Raw genomic sequence first — 17,109 nt, forward strand, 5'->3', positions numbered from 1 at the left:
TCTTTCCAGTGGATGTCGCAAGAGGCAACTATGATACTGTGTGTAGGAATTAGGCAATGTTTTCCTCCCGAATTATTTGTCTACTGCCCTCACCAATGCATACCCAAACGATATAACTATCCAAAACTTTCTATCTAATTTATTTAGTACAGTATTGAAACGAAAATCATATGAGGCATCCGGAAGATAACTTATTTATTGTATCTCGTCTAAAAAATATACAGGGTGTCCCGTAAATACCACGACAAACTTGGGGAGAACATAGGTGAGGGTCTGACCTCTCTGAGAAAAAAAAAATACCTTGGTAAAAGTGTCACCGTTTTTGCACTATCAATTGTTTTAGATTTTTTGAGAAATTCAGCCCTCTTCATCTTCTTTCGTTAACTGCGTGTACAAATTTGGTGATGCAGTGTTTATTTTTTCTGTTAAATACTATCAGATAGTTGGTCTATTTTATTGAAATGTAAATTGGTTAAAAGATGTAAAGGAACCCTGATAAAAATAGGGATATTTTTAGAATTTAATTTTTTTACTATTTTACCCTCAACTTTGACTCGTCGCGGTGAAAAAAAAAATGTACTGGACTATAAGTGTACGTTGCACCAAAAAATATGTCCAGTTAATAGAGATTTCAAAAAGGTACCACACTTACTATTTAAAGTTGAAGAAAAAAAGTTGAGGCCATTTTTGCATGAAAGGGACTGAAACCAACTAAAGCGTAATGATAGAGTTTTTATTTAAATTACGGTTTCTACCGACTCACAACGTGTCAGGCAGTACTAAATTACATTATTACCTAGTTACACACTTAAAAATATCATTCTTCATTTGTAAAAAAACAGTTTAGTAACTAACTAACAAACAGAGTATTACAATTTATTAAGTCAATTTTTACCTACTTTGAACTGTCGTTTCGAAGTGAAACTTCGTACATGTATGTAATTTGAATGACAATACCTTAATTTGATATCTTGGAATAGATCTGATGATGGAGCCAGGATATGGATGGTAGATCTCTTACCAATTTAGCCCAAACTCGAGGGATTTACTAAGAAATGAACCATGCACCTGCTGGCTACATCATCAGATCTGTTCCAAGATGTCAAATTATGGTATTGCGATTCAAATTACATACATGTACGAAGTTTCACTTCGAAACGACAGTTCAAAGTAGGTAAAAATTGACTTAATAAATTGTAATACTTTGTTTGCTAGATAGTTACTAAATAGTTTTTTTACAAATGAAGAATGATATTTTTAAGTGTGTAACTAGGTAATAATGTAATTTAGTACTGCCTGACACGTTGTGCGTCGGTAGAAACCGTATTTTAAATAAAAACTCTATCATTACGTTTTAGTTGGTTTCAGTCCCTTTCATGCAAAAACGGTCTTAACTTTTTTTTTTCAACTTTAAATAGAAAGTGTGGTACCTTTTTGAAATCTCTATTAACTGGACATATTTTTTGGTGCAACGTACACTTATAGTCCAGTACATTTTTTTTTCACCGTGACGAGTCAAAGTTGAGGGAAAAATAGTAAAAAAATTAAAATCTAAAAACATTCCTTTTTTTTCATGGTTCCTTTACATCTTTTAACCAATTTACATTTCAATATGATAGACCAACTATCTGATAGTACTTATCAGAAAAAATTAACACTGCAACACCAAATTTGTACACGCAGTTAACGAAAGAAGATGAAGAGGGCTGAATATCTCAAAAAATCTAAAACAATTGATAGTGCAAAAACGGTGACACTTTTACCAAGGTAATTTTTTTTTCCCAGAGAGGTCAGACCCTCACCTATGTTCTCCCCAAGTTTGTCGTGGTACTTACGGGACACCCTGTATAATACTGTAAATGATATGAAGTGATAAGTCGCAGAAGTAATTTTTCTGATATTGTCTACTAATATATAACAATTTTGCATCATATGCGCCCTACGTTTTCGTTTAAATTATTTTCTTCTATAAGTATTGTCATCCGATGATTGTTATACGTTTAATATGTAAAATATCTAAGTAATCGGGAAGGTTACACTAACTAATTTATCACATTTTACCAAAAAAAGTGAATTAATAAAAATGTTATAAAAGACTCATGATTTAGCAAATACATAAACGTATCCTTAATACTAGTGGGAAGAAAATTGCCCAGCATTGGGACATAAAACAGCCAAACAAACTCAAGGCCAGAGCGGTTTTGAAAAACCGCATCAAATGAGAAAAACACAAAGTGCTATTACTTTTTGCTGTAATCTTGCGTCTAATTGCAATAATTAGTTTAATGAGAGCATCATTGTTGTCTGTCGTGATTCTTACGTATTTTTCTAGCTTACGTTTCATCACATGACATGAAATTCTCATAATTAATTTCTGTATATAGAAGGTGGTTCATAGCGGACCAAAGATTATTCTGAACAACTGTATGATTAGTAATAAAAGCTGTGTTTTACAATAAATCGACGGGTCCTACATAAACTGGTGCAAGTGCGTTTTCACAACTTTACAGTAGATCGATTTGAATGTTCCAATGCGTGTAACTTTAACATTACACGTATAATGCAGTTTTTTTTCAAAAGGATTCAATTATACCATTTTAAAATTTTAACTATGTACGTTGAATAATGTTAAAGTTACACGCATTAGAACATTCAAATCGCTCTACTGTAAAGTTGTGGATACGCACTTGCACCAGTTTACGTAGGACCCGTCGAAATTAAGTTTTTATTTGCTTATTTTTAGTATTTGTTGCTATAGCTGCCACCGTTGTACGTAGTATGTGAAACAATTAAGTTTCTATCTATTACGGTTTAAGAGATAGAGCCCCGTGACAGACGGACAGACTGCGGAAGCTTAGTAATATGGTTCCGTTTTTACCGTTAGGGCAGGGAACCCATAAATGTTTGTTTTTAATTTGACTTAATTTATATCTTTTTCGACTTCTTAAACTGATTGGTTTCATGACCTAAGCGCATTTTTGAGGCAGATCTGATTTTCGAAATCGTTTATTATAAGCGAAATGTTACTTGATTCCTCGATAAAGAAGATTGTGGTGTGGAAATTATACATTTTTGTGTACAAATATGTGAACTCTCAAAAATAGGAAAAGGAATTATCCCTTAACATCTTCACAGAGTACTTTTTTCTGGTGACACTTCCGTGCCTGTCTGTTGACTTCCAGAAAACCATCTGGTATCTGCGAACTGTGAATATAGAAAAAGTAGAAGAAAATGACTTCATTGAATTACCTGAGGCATATAACCAATCCGTGGCCCAGGAACACCGCTGCCAGGTCCGCCTGGTCTTCCACCCAGAACCCATATCTCTCCAGAATTGAGCCTACGTCGACCCACTATGCAGGAGAGGAGGGTGGTCTTCCCACACCCAGATGCACCAAGAAGACCGTATCTGAAAAGGAATGGCGAACTCGGTAAGTGGGAATTTCATCATCATCATCAACCCATTACTGTCCCACTGCTGGGCACGGGTCTCCTCGCATAATGAGAAGGATTAGGCCATAGTCCACCGCGCTGGCCAAGTGCGTATTGGTAGACTTCACATACCTTTGAGATTTATTTATAAATCTCACAGGTATGCAGGTTTCCTCACGATGTTTTCCTTCATCGTTTAGCAAGTGATAATTAATTTCTAATACGTACAATAAACTATGAAAAATCAGAGGTGCCTGGGATTTGAACCTCGGACCCCTCGATCGAGATGCCGAGTTTCTTTACCACTAGGCTGTCACAGCTACAAGTGGGAATTCACTAGTCAGAATTCACTCTATGAATTTTTGGAACACTACAGTAAGTATAACAGTAATGGCGTCGTGCTATAAATGACCTATCACTTTGGAGATATTAAGTTCAAATCCTGGCATCTTTGAGCCATTCTAAACTATTCGAAGTTACATGCCTATTGCCCATAGAAAATTAATTACCACCGGATTTATAGCAGAAGAAGAAATTCGAGAAAGTTCTTCGAGAACTTCCCTGAAAGTTCTATAAAAAAAATTCTAAGTGATATCCAGTTCTCATTTGACTACAGTGGTAGATTAAACCCTAAACTCTTCTTAATGTGAGAAGAGACTAGTGCACAGCAGAAATCCATTAAAGACAAAATATTGGATTTACACAACAATATTTCTGCTGTAAGCGAATATTTTTTGTACACTTCAAGTATTCTTTTTATATCATAGTCAAGTTTATACATTACGTCAGTAACTACTTCAGTAGTTTCGACTTAAACTCTAGCTGTTCCTATTTTCATGTTATTTATACACAAACACACTGCATTGTCTTTTTTCTGTAAATTATAAAACTTCAGCTCCAAGGTTGTCTACCAAAAATGTTGTTATTACGATAATATGTACAGTGGTAATGTTAATTTTTACTTTTTGGAAGCGCATTAAAGTGATTGTAATATTATTCGTGTAGTGCCAAAAATATCACGTATGCTGCCATTATATTTCCAGTATTACTACTTGTTGTAATCAACCACATATAAAATAAGAGTCCCGAAGTTTGGCCACGGATTCGTTGCTACCCCCTGAGGAATAAGTTGGAACGCCTCGGATAAGTATATCTCCCTTACCACATGCGTCAAAGCCAACACTGCTGTTATTAAACAAAAAATGTGGGGTACTTCCGGAATCCCACTACAAAGGGTTCTACCACCATCAATAATTAAAACGCTTGTTGTGTATTTTCAAGCGCACCCATCTAAACTATACATTCAAATTTATATTCTAAATCTGACTTTTGCGAATTTATCTTTGTTTGCGTTCATAGCACCTACAACACACGAAACGTTAATTAAATAATTCAAAATTACTTACATAGTACCCTTAGGCACAGTCATGTTCAACCCATCCAGAATAATATTAGGATTATTCGTCGTCCCATACTTCTTGTGCGCTCGTCTCACGCACACTGCCTGTTGCTTCCTAGAAGATACTGTAGACTTCTGTGTCTTCATCTGCTTCAGTCTTCTCGCTGCTAACTCTTCTTCGATGGTGCTGACTCTGACTGGCTCCTCATCTTCCCGAACATCCTCCATCGATATCGTCGCCCCTTCGTTGTCGTAGGCTGGCATTGTCTGAGAAAAGAGAGAATATTTTATATAAGCATTTTTTGTCCCAGAATGTACTTATATTCTTTAGTATTGTAGTATCACAATAGCCAATTCATTCTATTTTTGAAAAGATAAATATATGTATTTGGTTATTATAAAATGTTGTACAAATTTATGACGAAAGTTGGATAGATGCTCCCATAGGTAGGTTCTGAATAAACTAACTTGTACATTAGATCTCACAACTTTTTATGACAGACGAACTGCGTTGGTAGACTTGCATTATTGTACATTTTATGTTTTTATGCCACTTATTTTAAATCTCAGCTGTACTGTGATACTGCAATACTTATTTCTATTTCATAATAGCAGGGTAGCGGCGCTATGTTTTGGATGAGAGGACAAAAAATAACAACTGAGTAGCCATTTTTCAATATCTCAGGATAATTACATTGCTTAATTTATGCTCATTATAAAAAGACGATTAATTCTTTCGTGGTTAAAATCCTGAAGCATCAACGTCGCATCTACTTCTAGCTTACTGTAGTGTAACGTATTGTAACTATGTTCATTTGAAAATTGTAGTAAAATTAAAGAAAAATTTCAACTTAGTCCTCAGGAATAGCTGATTCCAGATAGTATTACTATTCAATTTCCAGTTAATAACTGAATTCCACGGACAGTGTGCACCTACCATCAGGTGAACTGCATGTTCGTTTGGTACTTTCAAGAAGAAAATCTTGGAAAATAAAGACTGTATCCAGTCTCACTGGAAGTTTACCACAAAGTGTACAGATAGGCGGAATTCTCTGAATTTTATGATATTATGATTGTGTTGTGACATTGTCGATGTCAATAATTACCACAGAGTGTATTTTATGTATCAATAATGACGTTAATAATATCGTGTACCGCATTCCACAAATCACGACAACTTAGTCTAAGCGCCAGTTCACATTTAGTCGGTATTATCGGTATTTACTTACTATAGTATAACATATTACTTACTATAATTTTACTGTTTGCCGACTGCCGGGTTTTTTTCTATAAATATATAGTGACATACACATGACCATTAAAATAATTATCGTACTCTCATAGTAAGGGACCATAGTCCACCGCGCTGGCCAACAGCAAATAGGAAGATTACACACACCCTTTAGAACTTTTTTTAACTCAGGCGTGTAGATTTCCTCATGATGTTTTCATTACTTTTTATGGAAAATATTAAATTGTAATAGACACAGAGGTGGGATTCGAATATCGGATACACAGGTTGAAAGGAGTTTTAACAAGGCTATCACTGCCGTTATATATTTTTTTATTCATAAATAAAAATAGATTACGATCAGAATTGTTGATTCGCAACCATAATCGAAACTATCGGATCTCCGAAATAAAAATCTATTTAAACCGTAACCGAATCTGATATAAAAGTTTCGAATAATCTCAGATAAGCCAAAATCTAAATAAAATACAGAGACAGTGGCCGCGAGATACCTTTGTTTAAAAAAACAGGATTTTTTTTCGAAAAATTTCAGACAGGCGAAGTCTAAATGAGAGTGTCTGTAATACAGTAGTCGCGAGATACCTTTGTCAACAAAATCAAATCTTTATTTTTACAATTTAATATCCTAGGTATGACGCGCAGAGAGACCCGGTTTCGATTCCCGGCCAGAAAAATATTTAAATGATGAATTTAGGTTTCTGTTTCTGGGTCTGGGTGTTTGTGTATTTGTTTCTGTGTGTGTCCACGACACAGGGAATCCTAGTGTGGGGTTGTGAGTGTAGAAAGTGTAAAGTGTAATCCGAAATAATATTATATCTATAACCATATCCGAAACCAATATAGTATTTCTCGTATAGGTATCCGTATCCAGATCAATTTCGGATCATTCCGGATTCATCTGTACATCCCTAGTTATGTATATTTTCACACGGTTAATCTTTAAACTAATGGTATGGGTGTTAGTATTTTTCCATTTACAACGGCGTCTGACCGGTTTTGACCTCTGTCGGGATTTTTTCTTGTTACTCGACTGACGTAGGATACTGAGATTGTATTATAAGCTACAAAGAACTTCGTGACATGATTGGTACCAACATTCCACCGTTTAAAGACGGTAAGGCAAAGTAATAAACATAAAAAACACTTTTCTACACTCAAAGCCCCACACTACAATTCCCTGTATAGTGCGTGCTATGGAGTTATGAACACACATAGACAAATACATAAACACCTAGACCCAGAAACAGAAACCTAAATTTTTGATTGATGATGATTGCCGGTGATTGAACCCGGGACCCTCTGCGCGTCTGACCGGTATGGTGACCGCTTCAACACGCGGGTCGTCGAAATCGGGCAATACTTTATGAAATTGAAGTAGCTGACGAGCATGAAGTCTATCTGACGTGTAAGTAAGTAAAGAAGGTAAGTGGTCGCCACTCATATATTATATATAAATGCTCGTGTCACAATCTCCTCCGAAACGGCTTTACCGATTTTCACCAAATTTTATATACATGTACATACAGTAGGTCTGAGAATCGGCTACTATCTATTTTTCATACCCCTAAGTGATAAGTGTTGTTCACCCGTAACATTTTTTTTATTTATATGGCAACACAACGTTTGCCGGGTCAGCTAGTAATAATATAGAATAAGGGTTCTACCTGAAGCGTTACAGGTGTGTTGCCACCCCTGCGGTCAAGACAAGACAAGATTCGTTGTATTGACATTCAAAAAGTGTTCTGTAAAGAACCTATTTTGAATAAAAAAAACGATTTTGATTTGATTTGAACTTGTACAACTTTATATATGTTTTTAATTTCAAATTTGCTATGACAACAATGGAACTATGGAATGGAGTTATGGAAATTCAATTCAACTGGAATTATAAATACAGGATGGAGCATTGGGCGCAGAGTGAGGGGGACCCCAAGTTCCAGCCTAGCGTGAGTTTGCCCTGCCTAACATCGGCGAAAAAAATGTTTTTTTAGCCTAGCGTATCGAAAAAATTATAAGTTTTGTTCTAGTACATATGAATGGTCCCCATATTATAGGTATTAATAGTGTATATTTAAAAACAATTTAGTGACGCAAAAGACTTAATAAAGTATACCCATTGAGTTGTCATGTTATAACTTTACATGTTACAAACAAAAACAGCGGAAAATCTTGTTTGAAAACCTAAATGATTTATGGTATACATGTTTTTATGTCTGTCCGTAATAACTTATAAATAAAACCTTTTGTATTCGTAATATACTTAGTTAAAAACTATTTTTCTACATTGTAGACGTAGATAAGTATCATCATCATCATCATCATCATCATCATCAACATCAACATCAACAACAACAACAACCCATTACTGTCCCACTGCTGGGCACGGGTCTCCTCTCATAATGAGAAGGATTAGGCCATAGTCCACCGCGCTGGCCAAGTGCGTATTGGCAGACTTCACATACCTTTGAGATTATATTTTTTTTTATCAATCTCTCAGGTATGCAATTTTCCTCACGATATTTTTCTTCACCGTTTAGCAAGTGATAATTAATTTCTAATACACACATAACTTTGAAAAATCAGAGATGCGTGCCTGGGATTTGAACCTCGGACCCCTCGATCGAGAGGCCGAGTTTCTTAACCACTAGGCTATCATGGGCGGCAGTAGCCACTTACCATCAGGTGGACTGCATGCTCGTCTGCTACTCCTATATTATAAAAAAAAAAAAAAAGTCAACCCTCCATCCAAGATCGGTCAGAGATGTAATGTCACATTGTTATGATTGTACGTCTGAGGGCTCCTATGCCATTAACCGACGTTTAATCTTCTCGGAGCCCTTGTAGGAGTATTGTTTAATTTTGGTATGATTTTTAACTATCATATATATCGTAGAACTAGAAGACAACAACTGAACAACAGCCACACTTTTTTCTGAGACGCAACAATCGCACAAACACTAGAATACAAACTATAGATATTTGAGCGATGAATATGTAACCACAAAACCCTAAAATGTACCAATGCCAGAAGCATCCATACGGTCATTTATAACCAAATGTCAGGGTTAAAATGGACTTCAAAACCGGTCCAATTCATTTTACTCTATTTTAGTAACTTCGCAACGTTTTGCTCTAGGTACTACTTTGGAATCGATGTAAATAAAACTATATCGGAAAAAAATAAAGGAAGTGTCACAAACAGGACCCGCGTGGCTTAGCGGTCACTACACTAGTCTGACACGCACAGGTTTCGGGTTCGATCCCCGGCCATACAGAAATCTAAATGATGAATTTCGGTTTCTGTTTCTGGGTCTGGGTGTTTGTGTATTTTTCTTTGTGTCCATGGCACCCCAGACACGGAATCCTCGTGTGGTGCTGTGAGTGTAGAAAGCATCTTTATAAACGTTTATATACAAGGTTGTGTGTTTATATACCGAGGATGAATTCCTAAGGAATGCTGCTAAGTGGCGTACGGGAGATAGTCATGATACGGGAATACCTCGGAAGGAAGTTCGTTTTACATCTTACAACTAGAGCATTAAACTCATGAAAAAAACAAACCCGACTGCTTAAAGATATGGCCTATGTCACACTTACAAATTATACGAATCCAACGACACCTCATATATTAAAATTCGTCAAGCCGACTGCAAGTCATACACGAATAATTTTACACTCTAGTAACATTACCCTCCGCAGTAGAGTAAAAATAATATTTTACACGCTATTTCCTGCACATTTCTTTTTTAGTACCAGATTTGCAAAATATATCTCACATTTTCAACCAAAATATTATTTTGTATTTTTATTTATAACTCGAAGTGTCGGCGAATGTGAAAGCATATTATCAGAGGTATGTGATATTTTCTTTTTCTTTTCCTTAAGGAAAACCTTACTGTTTCCATGAGGCAAAGGTTATCAAAACATTCAGGCGTATAATATAATTATTTATGTCATATAAGTATAAGATATGTTGACTTCAAGAATTTTGCGATTTACATACACAAAATTATTTTTTCGCTACTCTATATTTGCAAGTGTACAGTGCATACAAAGATACGTTAATTAAGATTAACTATAATTCAAATAAAAAAAAAACATTTATTGTAAATTACATTTAGTTCTAGAATGAATGTATGCCTAAAATAAGAACATAATATTAGTAGGAATATCATCTGGTTTTCAATTTACATTTATGTTAAAAAATATTATTTCGATATTAAAGTAAGATATTGTCTAAATATATGTATATATCTCAAAGGTGACTGACTGACATAGTGATCTATCAAGGCACAGCCCAAAACACTGAACGGATCGGGCTGAAATTTGGCATGCAGGTAGATGTTATGACGTAGGCATCCGCTAAGGGATCCGCAAGGGGATAAAATAGGGGATCAAAATATTACTTCGTAACGCGGGCGAAGCCGCGGGCAAAAGCTCGTTGTTTTACACTTAGTAAAATGTGTGTATGCAGTATTTTGAAAATAATTAGATATCTGTTCTAACTGATTTCGATTATAGTAATTTCAATAGGACCTGTAAATAAAATTACACGAAAAGAATTAGTTTGTTTTAATTAACACGCTTTTATTAGCTTGGGTTGTATGTACTCGTAAGTATGTATGTAACAATGTAACGAAATCTTTGAACTCGATTTCTATACACTTTGAACGTACAGTTTAATTCAAAATTTTGAAGAATAATAAAAAACGATGACAATACACGATTTTAATAGTTTTGTACCATCCTTATCAACATCCGCAGGATTAACGATTTTCGACGATGTAAACATTTAAAAACTGTTAAACAACAGTTTTCGAAAAGCGCCCCACACTTTTTTCACAATTATACTATGTGTAATGTTGTACAAACCCGTAATTTAAGTGCATATTTTCAAACGTTTTTTTTTCATATTAATATTAGATTAATTTTGTGTACTTATTTGGAATGCCTTCTTAAATAAATAAATAAATAAAAAGTATTTACTGTTCCCTAATTAATTCCTAGATTGAAAATTATACTTTTTAGTTGATTGTATCATAAAGCGTGTTTTTTAGTTTTTTAATTGTAAATATTTTTTGAAAATGGTGAGGAAGGGTACTAACATAATCTTACTCTTATAACTTGTAAATACGGTACTTGTCATAAATTATAATGAAGGAACAGTAATAAAAATGCTGATATAAGAGTTTGTATACTTCCGCTAACCTTTTCGAAAATGCTGAACATAATTGAATGTCAAGAATGCGAGTACAGATAACTACTTATACTTATTAACTTTAATAGCATAGTTTTCAAAAAAAAAAACTTTCCACTATGTAATTTTGAATGTTACGGTTATGTTATCGGATTAAGACGAAACTTAAACATTAATCATAATTTTTCGAGTGATTAGCATTGTAGTTATTGCCTTTTTTTGTTTTATTTGTTGTTGTCGTTGTTGTGTAGTTACCGTTGTGTCCATGGACCTTGTGTTGTGTAAATCAACGACACATTTTTTTTATTATACTAAAGTAGCAAACGATCATGCAGACTACCTGATCTTTTTTTTTATATATAATATAGTCATGCAGTCCACCTGATGGTAAGTGGCTACTGCCGCCCATGGACATCTGTAATCAACCCTAGATAGGATTAGATATTCCTACCTGAGGTCGGCCACAGATGCGCCACTACCCCTGAGGACTAAGTTGGAACGCCTCGGAAAAGTATGTCTCTCTTATCACACCCTTCAAACCGGAACACAGCAGCTCCTAAAACTGCTGTTATTAGGTAGAAATAGGTATGGCGGTGGTGCCGCCGGAGTCGAACCACAAAAGTTTCTACCACCTTCAAAGTAAGTAGCTGTTGCCCCCCATTAGCAAGTTTGCCATGAATGCATTGTCATTCCTGGGGACTAAATTAGAACACCTCGCACAAGCCTTGAAAGCGAAACGCAACAGTGCTTCACGCTGCTGTTATAAGGTTAAATAGGTGGGGCGGTGGAGCCTCCTGAGTCGAACCACGGATCTCTACGCTCTTTTCATATAACAATAATAAATCATCATCAATCATCATCATCGTCATCAACAACCCATTACTGTCCCACTGCTGGGAACGGGTCTCCTCTCATAATGAGAAGGATTAGGCTAGTCCACCGCGCTGGCCAAGTGCGTATTGGTAGACTTCACATACCTTTGAGTTTTTTTTTTATAAATCTCTCAGGTATGCAGGTTTCCTCACGATGTTTTCCTTCACCGTTTAGCAAGTGATAATTAATTTCTAATACGCACATAACTTTAAAAAATCAGAGGTGCGTGCCTGGGATTTGAACCTCGGACCCCTCGATCGAGATGCCGAGTTTCTTAATTACTAGGCTATCACTGCTTACAATAATAAATCCGATAGTCTAAGTCCCAAGCTGTAAACTACAGACTAACGCTGAATCCATGCAAGTTCCGGGTTCAATGTCCGAAACGACTATGAAGATGGCATAACCTGATGCTCTCAGACTTAACTGAATGCTGTTTGAAATTGTAATTAAGATCTTATTATACATCTTAAAACGTTTTTTTCATGTAAAATAACGGGAAAACAGTTCCAACAATGTTTTAAGACGACTGCGGAGGGTAATGTTTTGAGTGTTATTTCCACAAATTAGACGAATCCAACGACACCATATATAAATCGGTGTAGCCATTTTTGTTGGAAAATGTCAAACAAAGAGTGATACATAAATGTGAAAGTGAGTTTGTTTCGTTTTCTACTTCCACACCGTAACTACCAAACCGCTTGTCATGAAAATTTGTACGTACGTTGTTAAGTGTCCAAAAAGAACATACGAGTAGGGTGCCTTTTTCCCCGAAAAAAGTAAGGACTCTGAGGAATAGATAAAAACAACTATATTTTGATCAACAACATCCTAGGTACTTCAACAGAGAAGATGGTTTTAAGTTAGCCCAAACGTGGAATCCAGTGGTTAGTTTATGCAAGTCACAAATAGTGCAAAGTACGGTGCGTAAGGATATTATTAGTGTTGTGTGAATATGAAACCTAGAAAAGAAAAACGAAGTAGACGTAGGGTAGATAGATTAATCTACCACCAGTACTTGTCAACGGTTTCTCCCCTCCACCTCAGTTTCGCCGTGACCACGATCCATGCAACTGGGTCGAAATATCGGCAATAAAAAACGCAAATCGTGAGTTACATAATAAAATGTCAATTCCGCGATAATTTTAGTCTAAAATCATATAAAAACAAGTATAGTCATTGACCTCTCATCGCGTATGATGCCGCGGGTAAAAGCTAGCACCTACATCCTACCTAAGCTCGAAATTCACCCTTCGCGAAAGCTTCGCAGACGGTAAAAACACGTCGACAAACCTCTGCTAGAAGATACTGAGTAATATAAGTTCCAACATATAATTTCCGTTAAACTATAAATAAGAGTCGATAAATGGAAGTGACAATGAATTTTAAGCAGTGGATCACCTTGCCCGCACAATTTGGATACGTGATACATCTGCCGATTTCGGTTGCTAGATATTTTTATACCTATACATAGGTATAGAAGTAGCAGACGAGCATGCTGTCCACCTGATGGTAAGTGGCTACTACCGCCCCTGGACATCATAATCAACCTCAGATAGGATTAGATATTCCTACCTGAGGTCGGCCACAGACACCGCTACTCCTGAAGACCAAACTGGAACGACTTGGAAAACCGACTTTTACCACATCCTTCAAACCAAAACACAAAAGCGTTTAACACTTCTGTTAATAGGCAGAAATAGATAATATCCAATTAAGGTTTTTTGTACCTCATTGATGTAACGAATAAATGTGCAGCTTCTCATTATTCAAGATTTTATCGCACAAACATTTACGATGCCTTCACACGGCTGTCGGAAATTTCAGATTTATATTTTTATTGTTTATATATCATGGTCACTTGTGACCTTTCTCATTATAATATAATTCTTTTTTATTCGATTCGATTTCAATGCTAGTGTACTCGTATGTAATATAAATATCATTGGTGTTACTGATCTTAGTTGTAGATAAGAAAATAAATTAATTAATAGAATGACATGAAATTAATTTTACTGATTTTTTGACATCTGAAGTATATGTGTAAACAGCAGTGACAGCAGATAACCATTAGGGTTAAAATGCGGCCTCTCGATCGTGGGGTCTGAAGTTCATATCCCAAGCACGCATCTCTGATTTTTAAAAGATATGTGCGTACTAGAAATTATTAGCGGCTTTAACAGCGAAAGAAAACATCGTCAGGAAACCTGTATATCGATGAGATCGAGTGGTAAGACAGATATACAGCTTAGCCCTCAGGGGAAACGGCGCATCTATGGCCAACCTCAAGGAAGAAATAATCTTATCTGAGGTAGTAAAAATATCCATGGGCAGCTGTAGTCACTAACCATCAGATGGACTGTTTGCTCGTCTACTAAACCTACATTATAAAAAAATCTACATACATATTTCTATATCCTTCGAAACATTGAAAAATTCCCTCTCCGATGTCACCCGTCATTTGTTGTGATCGGCTGTCCATGATTTATGGAGGGTGTGCAAAAAATTGGAAATTTCACACAGTGGCCTAACATATATTGGAACCCTCTTTCATAGGGATAGAATTCGAAGTTGAATAAATACTTTTACTACGTTATATTTTTTAACATTTGGGTTTCGACGCTTCGTTAGGTATCGTTTTTTGTTACTATGCTAGCTTTTTATAAGGTTGATGGAAACGAGCTTGCAGACGTACTGCTGGTAAGTGATTACCACCAGTCTTGCCGTCCATGGACATCTGAAACTCTTAATCGTCACTGAAAAGGCAAAAAGACTAACGTGCAAAGGAACCGCTTTGCGTGTTAGAATTTTTGCCTTTCCAGTGACGATATAGAATTCACCTGCAGTCGATCATAGATGCGTTACAACCCCTGTGAACTAAGTTGGAAAGCCTTAAGTATGTCTTCCTTACCCTTCAAACCTGTATACAGCAACGCTTAACATTGCTGTTATTAGGCAGACATAGATGTGGCGGTGGTACCACAAGTCGAACCACAAAGTGTTCTAACACGTATAAGATTGAACGCCACAAATAAACATATCAAGTCAAAAGACTTCTTATTAAAGCAAAAAAAAAGATAAAACCTAACAATTACAAAGTAGATTCCACAGCCACAAATAAACATATCAAGTCAAAAGACTTCTTATTAAAGCAAAAAAAAAGATAAAACCTAACAATTACAAAGTAGATTCCACAGCCACAAATAAACATATCAAGTCAAAAGACTTCTTATCGAAGCAAAAAAAAGATAAAACCTAACAATTACAAAGTAGATTCATATCTGACTCTTCATTACTCTAAGGTCATTCGGATGTTTGACCTCCGGGTTTTTAACGTCACGTGTATGTGTGTGTACTGTATACCACCTTGACACACACGCAAATATGGTAAAATAGTTAAGGTCATTTTCAACAGTTTAAACATAAAAGTAGCTTATAACTTTCCGAATAGGCGCTTCATATACTCTTAACTCAACCCACACTAGTTATGGCGTAAACACTGTTAGCCCTTGAAACTCCGCCTCTCAGGAGGTCCAAGGTTCGTATCCTGGACAGCTCATAATTATTAGCGTATTAGAAATAAATTCACATTTATTAAAACGGTAAAAAAATCGTGATTTAACCTGCATTCCCGATTGTTCTTTAAGAAAAAGTTAAATTCAAAGGTATGTGATGTCTGACAATTCGCATTTGGCCAGCGTGTTGAACTATGGCCTAAACCCCTCTCATTTCGAGAGGAGACCCGTGCCCAACAGTGGGACCCTGATGACAATGACCACCACGACACTACTGAACTACTTAAAAAAGAGGATTCTTTTCAATTCGCGAGCCCGACTCACACTTAGCTTAGTTTAAATTGTTTTTATAGTTGTTACTGTAATCACACTTTGGTGCTTTATGTTTTTACGGTAGAGCAAAAAACAACGTTGGAATAAACACGATCCATTAAGGGTATATAGTCGCTTTATTTTTTACTTTTGTTTTTTTACAATATTCGCCATTGAGAAAAATATATTCTGTTCATCTTAACTATTAACCATTTTTATATTATTGGAGTCAAAATATAATCTTTATTACAATAATAACTCAATTTAGACCATAGGTGACGTCACGGAGTAGCTATTAATAAATTTTAATTGACTTTCTCAATCTGAAAATAAAATGAATGTAATTAAGAAATTCGACTTGTCGCGCCATCTGCCGGAATAAATAAAATGTCTTCCAAACCAGCTAATAAAACTAGAGGAACACTAGCTTATACCGCGACTTCGCCTGTCGTCTTCAACAACCCATTGTCTCACCGCTGGGCACGGGTCTCCTCTAAGAATGAGAAGGATTAGGCTATATTCTGCCACGCTAACTTAATACGTATTGATAGACTTTATATACCTTTAAGAGCATCTTTTAAATGTCTCATGTATGCAGATTTCCTTAAGATGTTTTCCGTTACCGTTTAAGCAAGTGTTAATTAATATCTAATACGTAACTTTGAATTTACTTTGATTCTCTTAGACCGCCCCGTTTGAGAGGCTTCGTTTAACTACAGAGTTATCACTACTGCTGGTTACTAGTACTAGTAGAAGTAATAGTAGTAGTAAGTAGTCTACACTTGACTCCTTTATGTATTTGATATAGCATTTTTTTCAAATCAAATCAAATCAAATCAAATTCGTTTATTATGGAATGTAGGTAAGCTAGGTACATGTACAGCCAGAAAATGATATTCCTCTACATTCCCGCCGCAAGCGGGCATATAATAATTATAAGAAATACAAGAAAAAAAATAAAAATATTACAGCGTGAATGATAAAAATTATGTTCATAAATTTAATTTAAATTACAAAAATTTAATTATGATATGATATGATACTAAATTTAATCAATGTCAAAGATAAAAATTACATACATCTAGTAATACAACTCAAAACTGACCTCTCCTTTAACACGAATTTATTA

At 35.6% G+C, this 17,109-nt stretch overlaps 1 protein-coding gene across 1 annotated transcript in view; it reads right to left on the reverse strand.

The window, feature by feature from the left end:
* Positions 1-17,109, reverse strand: part of osy (ABC transporter oskyddad) — a 75,289-nt gene that overhangs the window by 26,834 nt on the left and 31,346 nt on the right. The window contains exons 2-3 of the mRNA XM_073078048.1: positions 4,839-5,098; positions 3,250-3,409 (exon numbers count right to left, since the gene is read on the reverse strand). Of these exons, the coding sequence (XP_072934149.1) occupies positions 3,250-3,409; positions 4,839-5,095 (417 nt within the window). The 5' untranslated portion in view covers positions 5,096-5,098. The remainder of the gene's footprint in view (positions 1-3,249; positions 3,410-4,838; positions 5,099-17,109) is intronic.

Source organism: Epargyreus clarus, unplaced genomic scaffold, assembly GCF_041222505.1.
Source record: "Epargyreus clarus isolate Ecla_fem2 unplaced genomic scaffold, WU_Ecla_fem_2.2 ptg000002l, whole genome shotgun sequence".
In the NCBI taxonomy this organism is placed as follows: domain Eukaryota; kingdom Metazoa; phylum Arthropoda; class Insecta; order Lepidoptera; family Hesperiidae; genus Epargyreus; species Epargyreus clarus.